A 17,698-nucleotide genomic window follows, 5' to 3' on the forward strand; every position below is an offset into this window, starting at 1 on the left:
CCGTTTTGTTGGTAAAAATAAAATTCTTTCAGAAAGAAATTTTTAATATGGCAGCTTTAGTTGTCTTCTATAATATGTTTAATACCCTCTGCAAGGGTATAAACGACGGATGAAGTATTATAATTACAATGAGTTAATGGTCAAAGTTAATTAGTATTATGCCTTAAAATATATGCCTATAAGTATGTACATGGAATTAATTTGGACGGTACTTTCCAAGCTTTTACTATAGTTAGATATTTTATATAAAACATTTTACTAAAATTATTTGCTTATGATTGTACTGAAAGCGACTAAGTAATACGGATCTGGATGTATTTCCGTTGAACTAAAACGAGTTTATAATTTTTAACATTCTATAGACTACGAATGTGGTAACAAATGTATGCATTTGTTGTGTAGTGAACAAGTATTGCATTTAGTATTAGTTCGATGATTTGTAGGTAAGGAGCCTTTGAGGCTATCACATTTGATTGCTACATTAAACGATTCGCAGAGCTCGCATTACGAGTATTGTGGCGACTCGCCACCTGAGGGAATCTTTTTGACCCGACTAACATCGTCGTAGGCAATGGAGAATACGCTTTTCTTTTCGGCAATCGGATTGCGACGACCCAGGCTGTTCAAAAGGGAGTTCATAGCTATGCCTGAATCATGGTCATCCTCGAGCGTCGAAGCATTTAACTGTTTTTGTGCATGCGATGATGTCTGATGTGCGAGGCTACGACCTTGTTTAAGAAGATTTATTTTCGAGTTCGTCACTTTAACTTCGTTTTCTTTTATCGGGGACGGCTTAGGCTGCTGTCTTTGAGCTGAGAGCTCCTTGTCTGAAGCTGTTGCTGCATACGGAGGAGTTTCTGGGTACATGTAGTGGGGCAGTTTGGTAGGCTGTGCTGGAACTTCTATTGCACTTTCACGCTCAAACCTATGTTCAGAGTGCTGCAGTAGTGGATGATTTGTGTAAGTCTCTTTTTTTGGTCTATGCTGCTTATTTAAAGCTCTGTCCTCCTTAAGCAAACGACTGCCTTTCGGCGCGGATCTGCGTGGAGCCGGCTCAGGTTTATATTTTCCACCATCATCATGGAAATCACTATCTTGGTTCTGGACGGCGATACGCGTCTTTGTAACGCGTTTTTCTGATGAACCACCCTTTTTTTTGTTCGCGGGTTGAGATTTCGATGACTCCGTCGAGGTACGGCCGCTTAGAGACGATTTTTTTTTATTGTAGTACCACTCCATATACTTGGGCACATTGCGTTCTCTTGCCCCCTCAAGATTTCCTAACTCGGCTTCACTTTGATAGCTTCGATCAATCAATGATGTGGCTGCTGGGGGTGTATTATCGTCTTCAATAGCTATCGAATCGAACTTAGAAACGGATAGTCGGTTGTGCGGGGGCTCCGATGAGGTTTGTCTTCTGGGATTATTGTCCCGCTTCTTGCTGTCTCTTCTTGATAATCTCGGAATTGAATTTAATTGTGCCTCCTGGACTGCCTCCTCTGGTGTCTGTGTACGGGGATACTTTTGCTGCTTTATGCCTCCCATATTTTCTGGAGAAAATGATAAGTTTCGCTTCTCTTTTGGTTCCATTACAAATTGATCGCTTTTTTGCCCTCGTGAAGGTACTACAGCGCTTGTTCTGATTACGATTTCATCTCCATCTGAGTCAAAAGAATACTCTGTATCGTCGCCTTCGTCGAATTCGCCATCGTCGAATTCCCCATCGGAATGTTTGTAATATTTATCAACTAGAATCTTTCGTGTGCTGTGGTTTCTGGTACTTTTATTTTCGTCGAATGAGTCCGTTACCTCTATAAGTACATCTGATTTCAGAAGCGCGCTAGCCTTCGATTCTCCATTGGAAGTGGCGTCAGTTTTGCGGCTTTCGTCGCTTAGCTGTTTCCGCAGTATACTTGTCTTGGTCTCCCGCATTGGTTTCTTTGGTGGGACTCGACTCTTCCGCTCGTGCAGCTCTTCTTCCTCTTTAATGGGTGTGCGGATTTTACGTTTTACCTCCTCCACCATCACGATCCTTTTACGTGGCTGTTTTCGGCGCTTTTTCGTCCTTCGACGCTTGATCCAGAACGTACCTTCAGGGCTATTTGGTGGAATAAACCGCACATATTCATAGCCATCCTCAGACATGGACTCGTCATTTTCGCTTCGAGCACGACGATGCGACGATTTGGTTTTCATATGTGCTTGTGAACTGACGGATGTGTGCGCGATATGGCTTGCAACTGTATCAGTTTGCGTCCCGGCATCACAGTCAGTCTGCGTACCTATAGCCATCGACTGACCAGGCAGACTCTGTGTTTCTAATGCCACTTCCTGTGTATAGCCGGACTCCAATTTGTCCTTTTCGAGCAGTATCTGTCGCAGCAGGGAATTCTGTTGCTTAAGAGACTGTTCCAGCTCCTGGGTAAGAGAGTGGTTCGATATTGCAGGCCGCATCTTTGAACTAGCTTCAACAGCATGCTCTGGCTGTGTATGTATGACCTTTACTTCCGGTTCCATTTGAGAATAAACAATACTGTTGGGCCCTGATTTGACTAATGGATACGTATCGACTTTTAAATTTGAGGCTTGTTGTACTTCATTCGGCATGGATTGAATGTAGGTTGCTCCTGGTACTATTTGATAGTGCTCTCGAATTATCTGCTTGCCATCTGGTTGCTCTTCAATAAATCTCCGCATAAGAATCTCTTTACCCGTATTGTCCACCATTAGAAGCTGCGGATGTGACAGGTTTCCTAAGGGCTTTAGTGGCACGTTTACATATATGTTGTCATCGTCAAGGGCAGCACCATCGTGAATTTTATCTCTGGTCATCAGTTGAAGAATTTCCACGTTTCCTTCTTTTATAAACATTTCGCGTTTGCTCTTCATACTGTTTTGTGCAGCGGGGAAGTCCATGTCGCTACCGCGATCTATTTCGTGTCTACGCATAGAGTCGTCGTCAATTTGGTGGGCTTCGGTTTCACAGCGCTGTCTTTGCGCATAGTCCAATTGTTTAATTTCTCGGTTTCGGGTAATGTCATCCACTATATCTCGATTTTCAACTAAGTCTTCCATGTATACGTCGCGGTCATTAATAAGATTAGTTCTAGAGTTATGAAAACTAAGATGAAGATCGTCTTTGGCTGTACGTTGTTTTCTGAAACGAGAATAAACAATATTAATGTATGATAGATAGCATTTCGCGGAATATTGAAGTCAATACCTAATGCGTCCCTGTTGCTCCTCAGCTGATTGTACATGATGTTTCTCTCGGTTGTCCTGAAATCTCCCTACGTTTTCGCTAGGATGTTCACGACCGTCATGGAACTCCCATCGGGTAGGTTTCGTTCTGGTATTCGGGGGTTTCTCCGCTGACCAGGCATCGCGTCTTCCCATCCACTCTGCGACCTGAAAATCATACAAAAGTCATTTTTTAATAAGTGTGCTATAATATATTTCAATACTGCTGCTTTCTATTAACTCGAATGAGTTACACTCGTATTAGGTGCAGATTTTGTGGACCGATTTTTGTTTATACTCGTAGTTAAAATCAAAAAATGTAAAAAAAAAACATGAAATTGCAATTGAGAGCTTTTACATTTTGCCATTGGTAAGTGCGTTTTCTTTACGTTAACTACTACCATTGAATTCTAAAAAGATCAAAATCTACCTGAACAGATTTTGTATGTTTTCCATTTGCCATTTCCCTATGCACTAGATGCACATCGTCTTCAGCTTTACTGATATTAACTATTCTTTTGCTACAAGAGAAAAATAAAAGATAATACATAGAATTGTTTTGATGTTGATTATTAAAAACTTTCTCTCAGAATTGTATAAATACTTTTTCACTATTTGATCTAAGACAAGATTTTGAACTTAACACATAGTCTCTAATGAAGTAATATATGATTTTTTAATTCGAATAAATGTATTATGTAATTATGGTATCACCACCAATGCCGAGAAACCGTTCGTCCTAACCAACTTTATTGAGGAACAATTCGAATGGTTTCTATAAATTGTCCATCCAGTTGGTTGGACTATCTAAAACTAAAAGTTTTTTTTACAGCTAAATCGAATTGGAACAAAAACGGATAACTTTGGAACAAAAACGGTAGCTTCTTGGCCTCAGAGATCGAGGGTCATTATGACGGACAGAAGAACATGGCTGTATTGAATCGGAACTTTATAGTATAATGTTTATATATTCTATATGGTATCAGAAACGTTTCCTTCTGGCCGTTACATATTACATTTTCACTGCCGCAATACACCCTTACACTCTTTGAAGTCTGGCTTCGGGTACCGAAGCTGCCAGATCGATTAGTTTCATTCGATTTTGATTGTGAGTTATTAAACTTAATTTTCCAAATACTCTAGTCAAATACTAGTCAAATTTTTTTTATTTTTTCTTTGACCGTCTGTTTTTAAATCGACTTTAATTTTTGTTGACTCGAGTAATAATTCTATCTAGAGAAATTATCTTGGTATAAAAAAAAAAACATTCATTCATAAAGACTTTTTTTACTTGATTTCTTTTTATGTTTTCTATAGTCAAACCTTCAAAATTTCAAACCTTAGCACTCTTTGCACCTAAGCTTTGAAGGTAGCGATACGCCTAGTTTTAATAATCTACAGAGTATATTTTTATTTCTCTTTTAGAGATTTCTAATTTTGTTCAGTATTACAACTGTTGTGGTAGGACCGCAATATAACTAAATTTGGGTCAAACTTGTCATGAGAGAAGGTAAAAACAGAGGAAACAAGAGTGCAACCACATCAACCAGTAATTTTCTAAATGAAAATTGTATTGTTAATTATTGAATTTCGTTTGTCTCCTTTCCACCTACTGAACTATTTTATAAAAATTGTAAAATAGGTTATCTGTTTGCATTTTTCCTCTAAATCTCTCTATCTCTCTCCACCAACAGGCTTTCTTGCTCCCCTACGCCAGAGGGCGCACACTGTATGAGGAAGAATGTGTGAGAGAAAATGAGTAAGGGGTAGCGTGGAAGGGGTAGCGAAGTCATGGCAAATTGATTTGTTAATTCTGGCTATTATAATGATCCGATCTGGTAGATATAGTAATACTATGTTATTATTTTTTAAAATTTTGGATACCAGAGATTTTCGGCTTTTACGGACGCAGAAGGAAGCGTAGTAAAATTGGAAGACAAACTGGATTCAATGTGATCTCACAATTGTCAGAATACAAATCTCTGAGAACTAGGCGTCAAAAAAAGGGTGGATGGACGGACGGAGGGACGGATAGACATAGCTATATTATTTGTTAGACAGTACTTTGTATGTTATAGCATTAATATGAATGATCGTTTTAAAATTAAGTCGTGATAAAATCACTGCACAATGATTCTTTATATACATATATATTTTAATAAAACTTAGGCCTTATTATCTTAGCCTCATTATTATCTACTTAAACTGTTTAATAGTTGTGACATTAGATGCGCCAAATGTGTAACTAATACATATATACCGTAAAGTTAAGTCAACTCATGAGACTAAGCCTTTAACACGTCTTATAAAATGATATAATTCAATAAGTTAGAGTCTGTATAGTCTCCAAGTTTGCTACTTACGTTGCTGCACCGTACAGAGGGCACCACGAGCATATGCAGCAAAGAAGTAGGATGAGGACGGTAAATGCGACCAGTGTGGCCAGAAGTATAAGCAGCCAGAACAGCACCTTATTCTCAGCCTTATATTGAGTCTGCAGTGGTGTTAGATTCTATTAAGGTAGTGTATGGCTAATCATTGGTTCAACCATTTCAAAAACTTACGTTCGTCTGTAATGCGTCGTCTTGCGGCATAATTGCATAGGAATTATTGTGCTGGGACAGACGCTGCTGTATATCCGATATGTCAACTAATGACGTGCTGCCATATAGCACCGTAGCGGTGACGACACTTCGGTCCTTGATACCTGGATTATTGACAGGAATGTCTTTGGCACCTGGCTCATCAGGTCGCAGCGGTCGTATTGAGTGAATTAACACCTTTCCGCCGGTTATGGCAGAAAGCGTTTCTTCAGTTTTAGCCTTATCTGGGTTGTGACCAGGTACCACAAAAGTCACCATGCGCTTCCGACTTTCAGGTGGGTAGATGCGAATTGTTGTTGTCGAAAATCGCACAGGTACTCCTAGGTCGTAAGCACGCGCAGTTAAAATAAACACTTCGTTGTCATCGTCAGAACTGGAAGATGTACTTGGATCCCGATGTCTTCGTTCACTGGCGTCCGTCATGGACCGCAGGTGAATCTTATCCTGAATTGTTAATTCCCCGGTGACCTTGTCCAGCTTAAATTTGTTTTCATAGTTGCCACTGATCAGTTCGTACCGCACTTCGTTGTTGGGTGCCGTTGCATCTTTGTCTTCCGCATTAATTACGGCCGTGGTGGTGAAGCCCAAGAGATCCGGCGTCAAAATAAACTCATACAGATCCTTGTCAAATATTGGCGTCTCATCGTTAACATCTATTAGCTTAATGATTAGAGGGACTTGTGCTCGATTACCTTCACCATCCATGTCCCGAGCCTCTACGTACAGGTGATATTCCGGCATTACCTCGCGATCATAGCCATGATTATTTGTCGATATTGTGATTAATCCATTCTCTGCATCGAGGTTAACAGATGTATTTAGATAACCCAGAATGGCAGTATATCGTACTTTGCCACCCAATCCCGAGTCTAAGTCAGTGGCATGCACTTGAACCACCTTAGTTCCCACTGTCATATTCTCGGGAAGCTCCACTGTGTAGGAGGGCTGGTCAAAGACTGGTGCATTATCATTAACGTCATTGATGTAGACGGTCACGTTTACAACGGCTGTGAGATTTGTAGCCGGACCCACTTCCTGAGCCATCACCTGAAACTGTACAGAGTGTCGCATTTCGTAGTCTAACAGCGTATTATCTCGTACGCGCACTAGAAACGATGCACTGCGCTCTGCTACATTTGGTGTTATCTCAAATGTTCCATTATTGTTCAGCAACGTCAGCGAGAAAACTCCATTTTTTCCAGTGTCGTCGTCATAGATGCGCGGTACATATGGGTCAACGAATATTAGTGCTGTGCCTTGCGGTGCATTTTCGTCTACCCTCGAAACGTAGCTGCAGCAAAGAAACAGCGATTGAGTTAGATAGAGAAAAGTTCGAGTTGGAAAGCCTCGAGGAATTCCAGTGGATGCCTAATAATACTTACTGATCGTTTTCGAAGTATGGAGGTGAATTGGTACGATCTGGCAGAAAGAACGCCAATTGCACAGTAGATGCCAATGCTGGCGGTTCGTCACGACCAACTTTAACTTCTTCCGCAATTACCGTAAGCAGCACTGGATCACCCACATGCGTTATAAAAGCAATATCTTCAAGAGGTCGCATTAAAAATATTTCACCTAAAAAAAACCATAGTTCATTAAACAGGAACAGTCGGTTCGGTTCGGTTTGGTTCGAAGCTTAAAAAAAAAATAAAAAGTTACATTTTGATGCCCAATGCCACTACTGGGTTGATATGAAATCCTAATATTATATTTGAAATATACCATGCAATGAATAAGTATACTGAAGATCTTCATGGAAGGGTCGCCACAAACAAAAATATGCTTCCCATTGCAATGAAGGTAGTACGAGGAGTACATATGTACACACATGCACATCGATGACGAGAAGGTGATGAGGTAGACGGCTTGTCATTATATTCAAGAGCCTGCCGCAGCATTCCGAATGCGGCTTCAGAGCAAAAGCCATCAAACTGCTACTGGGAAGCACAGACGATTCGAGTCTAGTAGCTACGGGACTAGCACGAAACAAGGAAGTCTCACTGCAGTGGATCCATTGATGGGTTATGGGTGCGGGAAATGAAGAGGCGGGTAGAATTGCGGCAAAGAACTTGGCCGCCCCGAACGGGTATTACAACTGTGGTCGGGAAAAGTTGGTTTTGGCGAGACAAAGAGAGAAGAAGAGGTGAAGATGGTCTGTGTAATCTAACGAGTCTAACTACAAAGCGGGTTGCCGTTCGCTCCCCCTATTGGTGTTCCCCGGTAGTTATGTTAATATCGGTTACCTGATGTTGCGCTGCTGCTATTTTCTTGCTTGAACAGAATCATTGTTGTGGTTTTGGATTTTTGTCCAATTTATTTTGCTTGCCTACTTGTGCCCTATGTTCTTCGAATGTCGCACATGTGCAGAAAAAGGTTTCTAGTTTCTGAGACACAGATATTCGGAGGAGCTAGTCTATCTATGCAAGACTAAAGTCTTGTTTGTTTTGATTTTTATAATTTTATCCTAAATAATAATTATATGAAAAACCATATGTACTGGTGATATATACCGCTTGTGTCATTGATGTCAAAAAACGAAGTAAATGGGTTGTTTTCCGAGACCAATCCAAATCGAATCTCCCGCGGGTTTCCTTTGTCGCCGTCCTCCGCATGTACTTGCAATATCTTCGTTTGAATCAAATCAAATGATTGTTAATACATGAATATATATATATACAAATATAGCTTAATAGCTTATACCTTATCGCCTGGTAGAATGCCAGTAGGCAGTTTGGTAACTGGCGGCGCCGAAGTGAAAACAGGAGGTTGGTCTTGAACATCCTGGACGATGACTACAATTTCCATGCCAGCGATGTTGCGACTGTCTTGGCCAGGTTCAGCGTAAGCATCCTATACGAAGGTAATGCTAAACAAAGGAGCGAATCGATTTGGCTTTTACTCACATTGGCAAGTATAGTTAGATGGTACATGGCTTGCTTTTCGAAGTCCAATGGTCCCAAAAGAAAAACTGTACCTTCTGTTGTTTCGGACGATACAATTTTTTGTCTTATCGCAAAAAGCGGAGAACCCTGGGGAGAAAAGAGGTCAGAATGTCTGCCTAATGCATCTGTTAACATTAAACTTACCCATAACTCGAGGTAGACTGGTTTTTGAAACAGTGGATTCTTTCGCGCAATTACGTAATTTAATTCCGTGCCGCGTTTAGCATCCTTTGAAAAGAGCAAGAAAACAATTGTCTGTAATTTGAGTGTATGAAAATAGCAAAGTCCGGGTCCCGGGTCTTCATTTTAGGATCGTCTCATGAGATATTTGCTAGTTTCTGGCTTAGTGACAAACGGATGGACAATAAAATGTATTTATGCTTGTACTGTCTTCTACTTGTACTCTGGTTTACCGGGTAGGATATAACGAGGTTTATAATTCAGATATTTTAGAACAAGACTTGTTCGGGGATATTGTAGAGCTAGGAAATGGAATTAAATTGTTGACGGACGGACACGTTTATCCCCTGTCTCTCTCTCTTAAAGCCACTATTAAGAAACATATCGAAGGATATTATTTATAATTGGAATTTGATCCTATGAAATAACATATTACAAATATTCTCACCTCAGGTATCATTATAATGCCGGGCTTGTGTGGAAATATGAGGTCATGAGGTGTGGTAAAATTGGTTGCTGTAATTGAGCACAATTGAGTGGCCATGCCACCTTTTGAGTCCTTCACTGAAACCTGGAAGTCGTAATAGCGCCCAGGCTCCAAGCGACGCTGAAGCACGATGTTTGCTTGGCAAACCGAATTGTACTTGGTGCATGGAAGCGAATCCACTTTGACGGTGGACGAAAATGCATCACCCACAAACTCAAAGGTCAATGGATAGTCGAACTCCTCGTCAGTGGCACGCAATCTGTAGATAACTGAGTTTACTTGCGCGTCCGCCGGCACCAGTACCAGTCGCATGCGCGTCGAAGGATCGAATTTAGGATCCACGCCTTGAATGTGATGTGGACACAGAATACCAATTAGAAGGCTGATTGTCAGCAATCGATAGGCGGTCATTGCACTCAGCCAGGGCCCAAAAAAAGCCCATAGAGATAGCCAGCCTTGTTGAATCTGTTGATGTTGCTGGGAGGTAGTTGGGGTGTAGTAGTAGCATTCCTTTTCGAGTATCGGTCCCGCATTTGAAGTTAAGCCGTTCTGTTCCTTTCCCATGTGGCGTGGCGGTATGACTGTTTTGTTCTTTACAGATTGACTGCTACTATTGGAAGCCATTTCTGTAATGAAAACAGGTAACTTTAAAATCAGTCTTACTTTTTTTGAGCTGTTGTTTTTAAAAGCAAAAATATAGTTATCTCACGGTCGATCAATTTCAAGTTCTTTTGGTTATCTTTAAAAATATTATTAAGGTAGCTAACTTAAGCGCGCTGAAGCTTATATGTATACCCTAGAAGCTACAAGACAAACAATATCAATATCTTTCAAGCAAACTAACCAATACATTTCCTTCCATCATAAACACACCCAATCATATCTGTTTCGTTCCTTCTTATGTTAGATATCTGATATAATGGTCCATGATCCGCATACTAAATTGAAAATGTCGCTGAGAATCCTTTAGTTAAGGAAACGCTAGATCGACTCCTCTATTGATCCTTGCTGATCAGAATTGTGATACCGGTATTTACACAAAAAACTCCGCCATAATTTATTTGTGCCTTCAAAGCTCTTACGAACGATGGCGAGTATCGGGACATCAACATTTTTAATATTTTATAAGTGCCGCATGAAAATGGCAAAAAACTATTAAAAATGTAGACTTTTACGTTATATTTTTTAATATTTTGTCGTGGTGAATATCGGCACAGCAGGTTGTATTGCCTAGACATTCGATATTATAGCAGGTAGAGCAACTATTGAAAATTCCAATCAGACTAAGTTTGCTTAAAACTTTTCCCACGCTCTTTTCTGATTCCAAAAAAACAATAAACTCTAGTGGATCCACGATTTAAAATATGCAGACTAATAAATAACCTCAACAGAGCTACTATCCGCTTGATTATTTTGAATGAACATTTCAATACTAACACGGCTAGCCCTCTTGTTTGAGTTATACGAAAACTAATTTAGTTTCAAATTTTCGTAATCCTTTTAAAGTAACAAAATTTAATAAATTTTGCACTCACATTCTTAAATATACGGCTGTCTGATTTATGAATAAATTCTCGAGGTGATATTTTATACTAAACGAATTAAATCGGATTTGATTAATAATTTTAAATCAAGAAAAGGTCTTCTATCACTGTTTATACCCTGTACTCAGAAGGTATAGGAGTATATTAGATTCGTGTAGATCTAAGTCGAGTCGATATAACCATGTCTGTCTGTCCGTCGCGTGTAACGCCAAGACCTCCGAGACTGCAGTGGTGGGCACGATCCTGTGACGTGACCATAGAAAAGTGATCACTGATCAGCAGCTGCAAAGCAATAATATATTTCCGTCGTGTACTGTTCCGTTTTGCCAGCTGTTCACGCACACAAACGCACTGCAAGACATATGAATGCCTAGAGTAAAGTATCCGTATTTTGTGTAGTGGTTTTGCTTGAAAATTCCTGAAGTCTCGCTACCCCGCTAGATCTCTTCTAGCGAGACTTGTACTCGAAAATGTACTAGTAATAGGGTATACAAACCCTTTTAGTGTTATAACTTGGGTTAGGGTTGTGGGATTACCAATTACGTACAAAATTTGTGCCTGAGACTTCGAATATTATTATATCATACCGCCCCTTTTTTATTGAAATTATGATAACTTAAAGATAATTGCAAATTGCACATAACTTGATCTTGTCAAATTGTCGTAATCGACATGACAATGAGATCTTACACTCTGATGAGTGTTGGTCCGAGCCAACTAAATCTACACTGAAACTTAAAGCCAACTATTCATAAGAAATCAACTGAAGTTGTAGGCCCTTAGTGCTCAGGAAAGTTCTCGATGTAATTAGAGCCAAGAGACAGCAGCTCCTTTTTGTCTTGTCTTGGCCCGATGCTGCTTAAGCTGCAAACTCCGACTTTTTGTAAGCCACTCTGGTGAGCTATTGCCAATCCGGTTTTTTATGCATCGTCCCGTCCAGGCGATCGTCTGTTGTTCGTGCTAGCTGTATTTGCCAATTTCCAGTTTATGCAGCTGCATCTAAGTGCCATCGTCGAGTCCTTAGCTGCAGTTACAAGCCAATGACCAGTTATGTCAGTCGAATCTCATACAGACCGGATTAACAGAGCTGAGGCGAGGCGAGGCAAGCGCGCTCTGGCTACCCGACACCCTCGCTTTTGCTCGCAGTGTGTTGCAACATATTCGGTTTGCCTTTGCCCGCATTTGGCTTAGAAAGGCTTCGGATATATATCGAATTTGTATGTGCACAGTGGGTACAAGCATACAAGTATATGGGTATATGAGCATATGCCCGGTAATGCATTCATTTTCTAGTCAAAAGCAAGTTCCCCAATTCCGTCTGGGCCGTCTCTGTAGAGCGCCGCGATTCGCGATTCGCGATTCGCGTTCACTGGTTCAGCTCTCATATTGCGCAACAATTGTAAAACACAGCACACAATATTTGTGCCATTGGACCGAATTTCTCTTCACACATATACTCGTACGCGTATGGGCATGGTCGTTTGGCGCGGAAGTCTGACAGTTTTTTGTCCCAACTACTCGTACTGGGACAATCTGGCCAGGCCAGTCAGCCATTCGGGAAATAAGCCACCGCCTTACAGTCTTTTATGATGAATCGTTCACACACATCACATTCAGAAATGAACTTATTTATTCAACTCAAGGATTGGTTTGTAATGCTCAACAAAAACGGTCTACATATATTAGGAGCCAAATATTAATAGAAAAAATTAATTAATCGAAAAGCATATGTTGAATGATATCAATTGAATTTCTTAGATAAACTACCCTTGCTAAAGGGTATGTAAACTTCGACCCCAAACCAATATTGAGCTTAGTCATGGTCTAGTCTGCACTCCGTGGCAGGCGCGCTGCAGTTCGTGAGTCCAGTCGAGACCGAAACAAGATTTTGGGCGTTGTTCAGTTTTTTTTTGGGCTGGCTTGGCTGGGATACGGCTGCTCCTAGCACGCAGATTCGTGAGCTGTGGATGTTTTGTCTTTTCTCGAATACGGGTTCGGCTGGCTGCAACAGGCAGCCCACAAGCACGAGTACATACTAGTAGAATGAAAATTTGTGTTGCAAATAAAGTTGAACCTGATGGCAAACTAATCTGCTTACGACAATAGACCTCGCTGCCAGACGGCAAAAAGCCTAGCCTCATAGGCAGCCAGCATCGCAGACTCGTAATCACTTTTTTTTTTTATTGGCGATTCGTTCGGTTGCCCATGCGACCGTCCTTCACCATGCTGGAAGCCCGTCTATCCTTTCCTGTTTTTTGTCTTAATGGGGCTGGGGCTGTGGCTGGGTCTGTGGCTGGGTCTGGGTCCGGGTTCGGATACTTGGCTTGCTTGCTCGTTCACCCCCTTTGCTGGGCGCCTCTTAGCTTAGTTTGTTCGCCAGTCTATCTGTATGTGTCTGTAGTACCTACAAGCATAAATATGTACATATATTTATGTACATACATATATACATCTGCATACGTAGTCGCAGCTGCGGGCGTGTTTTTGGGTGCGCCTAGGTAGGTTAAATAAACATGCAATATGCACTGCATGTACACCACATATCTAATTGAATTAACTTGAAACCTACAAGGAAATAAACTGAAAAATCGTACAATTACAATTCTTTTCATACTATAAGTACGTAGTAGTTACATATGTACATAAATATGTATGTCTGTGCGGATTACCTTAGGATTATAGGTAGGTATAAGCTAAGTAATCGAATTTTGATCTTATTTGGTTGGGTTATATATGAATTATAAGTAGAAATATTTGAGGGAGGCTTGCTTCAGGGGTCGGTCTAGCTATGGTATCTATTATATAATAAACATAACATATCTTTCGATTAGATCTGGTCAGGATAGAATTTGACAATTCGATAGGTGTCTATGTCCTTGTAGAAGTGTTGCCAAGTCCTTACACCATATCCTCAAAATAATTGATGCTATAAAGTTAGTAAGAATTTGTAGCGCACAGAAGATCGCATATGGGTGTGTATTTAAAAAGGACCGCATAAAAACCCAATGAGAATAAACTCGAGATAAATATTGCAGATGCATTTTTGCAACTGCAAAAAATTCAAATGCATCTAAATACTCGTAAGTAAGATGTAAGAATTTTCCCACACATTTTCTCATTATAATCGAAGCCGAGGAAAAAATATGTGTTTCTTTGCAAGAACTCCAAGCGGTTAGCAATCAACGTTTCTCTTTGTTGTCTCTTTTTCCATAGCTCCCAGCTTTTTTCCAGCTACAGGGCAAAGGACAGTACAGTAAACGCAGAGTAAAGAAGAACAGAACCTTTTTAAGATGGATCTCCAGTCTGAGACCACACACTTGCTGACTCCGGTGCCATCAATGTTATTCTTTAAATACACAATATTATCATTTGAATTTGATTAATATTCGCAGAGCTATTAGGAAAACAGTAAGATATCATTTCGTGGGTTTTATTTGGTGTTTGACGATTTTATCGCCTCTGATGTACGACCATATAGGGTTCTATTAAATTAGTATTCTGCTCTTATTTTAATCAGATATCCGACAACAGTTAAGTATCTCACCATTATATAAATCGAGCGAGCAAAGCGAGTGTGCAGGGCTTCTACATAGGTCATTTAAATGAAAAACGATCAAAATATGATGTTATATGGGATTTTATACCTCTGACAGCCCTTTTTTGTCTCCTTTTCGGGAAAGGGTGCGACAGTTTAATCAACCTGGAGCCTGACGGCTCAACACCGCAGAGTTCACTTTTAAACTTCGGTAAAGGAGTATTCAAAGAACACATTGAGTAATGATAAAAACGAGTGCCTCTAATACAAGATACCAAAAACAGAATCATACGTTACATAGTTTAGCATAGCAGTATGCGAAGAAAAGTTGAATAAGTTTTGGAATCCTCAAAAAATTGTCAACTTGAAATACTTTAAATAAATACATGCCAGAAACTTTTATCGGGGATGGTTTATTTTTTGAAAGATTGTTCATACAATAGATATACTGTATAGTGGCATTATATAGAATTACGACAAATACTTTTCTTATTATAGCCGAAGGTCATAGTAACCAGTGCTATTCTACAATAAGATAGGTTAATAGATTGTAACTCTAAAGAGCATCAGTCAACGGATAAAGGAAGTAACTTAAAGCGTTAGAACAAGTAAGTGACTGAATAGAAACCAGAGTGTGATTTGCCCTAAAACAGAAGAGCTTTGATGTGGTGTGTGTACCCCCCAGGTTGTATGCAATAACTTCGTTGTTTAATATCGTACAAATTCACTATTTGTACTTTGGGGTAAAGAAATGGTACGCTGAGACCTGAACCTAAGAGTAGTTTGCAGCGAATTACAGCGGCAGGGATATTGTGGGCGTCGAGCATAAATAAATGTCTTTACGACCATGTGCCTTCGCACAGGATTTGTTCTTCGTTCTGCACGGGATGGTCGCTGTCGCTGTCGCTGTCGCTGAAATCGCTTTGGTCTGTGAGTTGTATTTTAAGATCCAGTTGAATGACACATTAATGGCTAGAGATCGTTGAGCAATAGCAACAGTCAGCTAAGAACGAGTTTTCATTATGTGCGTTCCGACGCAGTAAAAATCAAAAGACTTCGACAGCCCTCTTCTGAGTGCGTTTCTTCTTGCAAAATAGTTGTAACCTAATCGTCTAGTTACATATGACCCTCTAGCACGTATTTGTGCGAATTTGTTGTATTTTATAATCGTTTATTTCCTTTTAGCTTCCATGTTTTGGCACCAAAGCATAATAAACTACAAATGAAGACAGTCGGGAATAAAACGCAAATATTTTCGTAACAGGAAACACGCAAGAGGCGCCTGAATGAATGCTGAAAGTAAATATTCTTTTTAAATGCCGCAAAGCTGTCATTTTTGCCGCAGCTCAAAGTTAAGTGGGTCAGACAAGGTCGATTTCGTGCCGTTTTTACATACTTTATTTGCAAACTCATAAGCATACATACATACATATGTACATATGTAAGTACATTTGGTTGCTTTTAAACGGGCATGTAAATCTTGTTTTGGCATCAAGCTTGCCGGTAGCCACTACGTAAATATTTTACACACATACATGTATGCATGCACACACACTGACGACTCTGATTAATTAGTTGCAGAGAGTTGCTTTTTCGAGATTTTCTTAGATCGACTAACCATTTAAGATCTATCTGCACTTATAAATAACAACTTTGGCATCCTTTTGTTATGATTGCTTCTAATACCCTTCTTGATCGATAGATGCTATGTCGGAACCAGTTGGTTCTCCCATACGTACTTGTGAGGAGGGTTGACAGCTTAATTTGTACTAAAGAATAATTTTATATATTTATTTTTTTTTTGCTAAAAAAGATTTGTGCTTTCAAAATTCTGAATAAATAAGGACTATTTATAATAATTAATAATTAATACTAATTAATACTACATACTAGATATGGACGTTATTCAGAAAATAACGTTAAATAAGGAAAAAAAAAACACAAAAAAAAATTATAGAGAAATAACCTATTGAGCGATAAGAATTGACTCTTCGTTGTTATACGAGTATATTATTTTACATGTACTAATACATACATATGTATGTATACCAACGTAAGCATATTTACGAATTTTATTTAAATATGTACATTATATATGTACCTGTTGAATGTTCAAGAACAGCTGCAATATGTGTTATCCATCAAAACATTTATATTCATTTGAATTGTTAACTTTAAGCACACAATAATTAGTCAACTGGAGCACTCCACTGATTTTTGTAATCCTTTGTACACATGTATAGTTTATATAATCAAATAATTGTCATTTTTTCAAAAACAAGCACACCCGAGTGAGCTGAAAACCAACTTTTTCGTGTTTAGTGTATGTACATACATTTGTACATATTAGCGTTTTCTTTTTAGCATAGTATACTAGTACTTCACTGCTCAAGCTACCACATTTTTAAACATTATGTACATACATAGTCAATTAATCATATTGCCTCCAATTGAAAACATGTACATGTGTAATACGTAAGCGTCAACAGTTTTCTTTCTAAGCTAAATTTCAGCTAAAACTGTTCCGCGTGCCATACGTTTTCGGAATTAGTTGTATTGCGCCGCGCCACCGTTGAAAAGTTACTGGCCCTGGCCGCCAATCGTCCGTGGAGACGGAGCGAGGCACAAGCTGATCCGCCGAGCCGCCCTGTCGTGAGAACGTACGCTCGTGGATCGAGAGCGGAAAGCCGGTTTTGCAGACTTTTGAGAGCGGCGACAATTGTTCGCTCTCCAATCCATTGGTAAACACACATCAAATCTCTCTCTTCTCTCTTTGCTTTTATGAAATCAACTCTCCTCAGTGTTGTTTTGTAGCAAACTTGATTTTCCGTCGGCTACAAAAACCAAAACTGCAACGAACATCCTTACATTTATATATGTATGTATGTATGTACATGTGTATATAGTACATATTAGTACGTGAAAAGAACAAGTCGGGGAACTTTTGGTGTAGAAAAGTCTGTAATTAATTAACATGTTCATGTTCCTTATGTTCGTTGAAAAAAAAGTTTAAACTTTTCATATATTGTATTCAAGTAGTACATATATTGGCGTACGACACCAAAGAATATCAATCTAGGGCCATTGACCCCCGAAACTAATCTTTTTCTTGAAACGTTGAATAGGTTCCTTTCACGCAAACACCGATTAGGGGTTTTGTGAAATCG

The 17,698-nt window shown here is 39.6% G+C and overlaps 1 protein-coding gene across 6 annotated transcripts; it reads right to left on the reverse strand.

The window, feature by feature from the left end:
• Positions 1 to 3: 3 nt before the first annotated feature.
• Cad86C (Cadherin 86C) lies at positions 4 to 17,134 on the reverse strand. Of its 6 annotated transcripts, none has more exons than XM_002137568.3 (12): positions 16,633 to 17,130; positions 9,414 to 10,078; positions 8,930 to 9,013; positions 8,747 to 8,872; positions 8,544 to 8,693; positions 8,354 to 8,468; positions 7,226 to 7,418; positions 5,805 to 7,134; positions 5,604 to 5,752; positions 3,671 to 3,761; positions 3,224 to 3,408; positions 4 to 3,157 (listed from the first exon to the last, which is right to left on the reverse strand). In XM_002137568.3, exons 2-12 carry the CDS (start codon positions 10,074 to 10,076, stop codon positions 505 to 507), a joined length of 5,739 nt encoding a protein of 1,912 aa, XP_002137604.3. In that variant the 5' UTR covers positions 10,077 to 10,078; positions 16,633 to 17,130; the 3' UTR covers positions 4 to 504. The 6 variants fall into 6 exon arrangements, with proteins under 6 accessions (XP_002137604.3, XP_015037614.2, XP_033241701.1 ...); XM_015182128.2 differs by having other exon boundaries at positions 5,604 to 5,734; positions 16,633 to 17,129; XM_033385808.1 differs by lacking the exons at positions 4 to 3,157; positions 3,671 to 3,761 and having other exon boundaries at positions 16,633 to 17,134.
• Between the last annotated feature and the right edge of the window lie 564 nt (positions 17,135 to 17,698).

The sequence above is a fragment of the Drosophila pseudoobscura genome, chromosome 2 (assembly GCF_009870125.1).
Source record: "Drosophila pseudoobscura strain MV-25-SWS-2005 chromosome 2, UCI_Dpse_MV25, whole genome shotgun sequence".
Lineage (NCBI taxonomy): Eukaryota > Metazoa > Arthropoda > Insecta > Diptera > Drosophilidae > Drosophila > Drosophila pseudoobscura.

Coding starts and splice junctions, on each gene's coding strand:
- Cad86C (XM_002137568.3), bottom strand. CDS start 10,076: ATGGCTTCCAATAGTAGCAGTCAATCTGTAAAGAACAAAACAGTCATA. Junction 8,694..8,746: donor ATCTAACTATACTTGCCAAT/GTGAGTAAAAGC, acceptor ACCTTCGTATAG/GATGCTTACGCTGAACCTGG. Junction 7,419..8,353: donor TGACATCAATGACACAAGCG/GTATATATCACC, acceptor GGTTTTTTTTAG/GTGAAATATTTTTAATGCGA.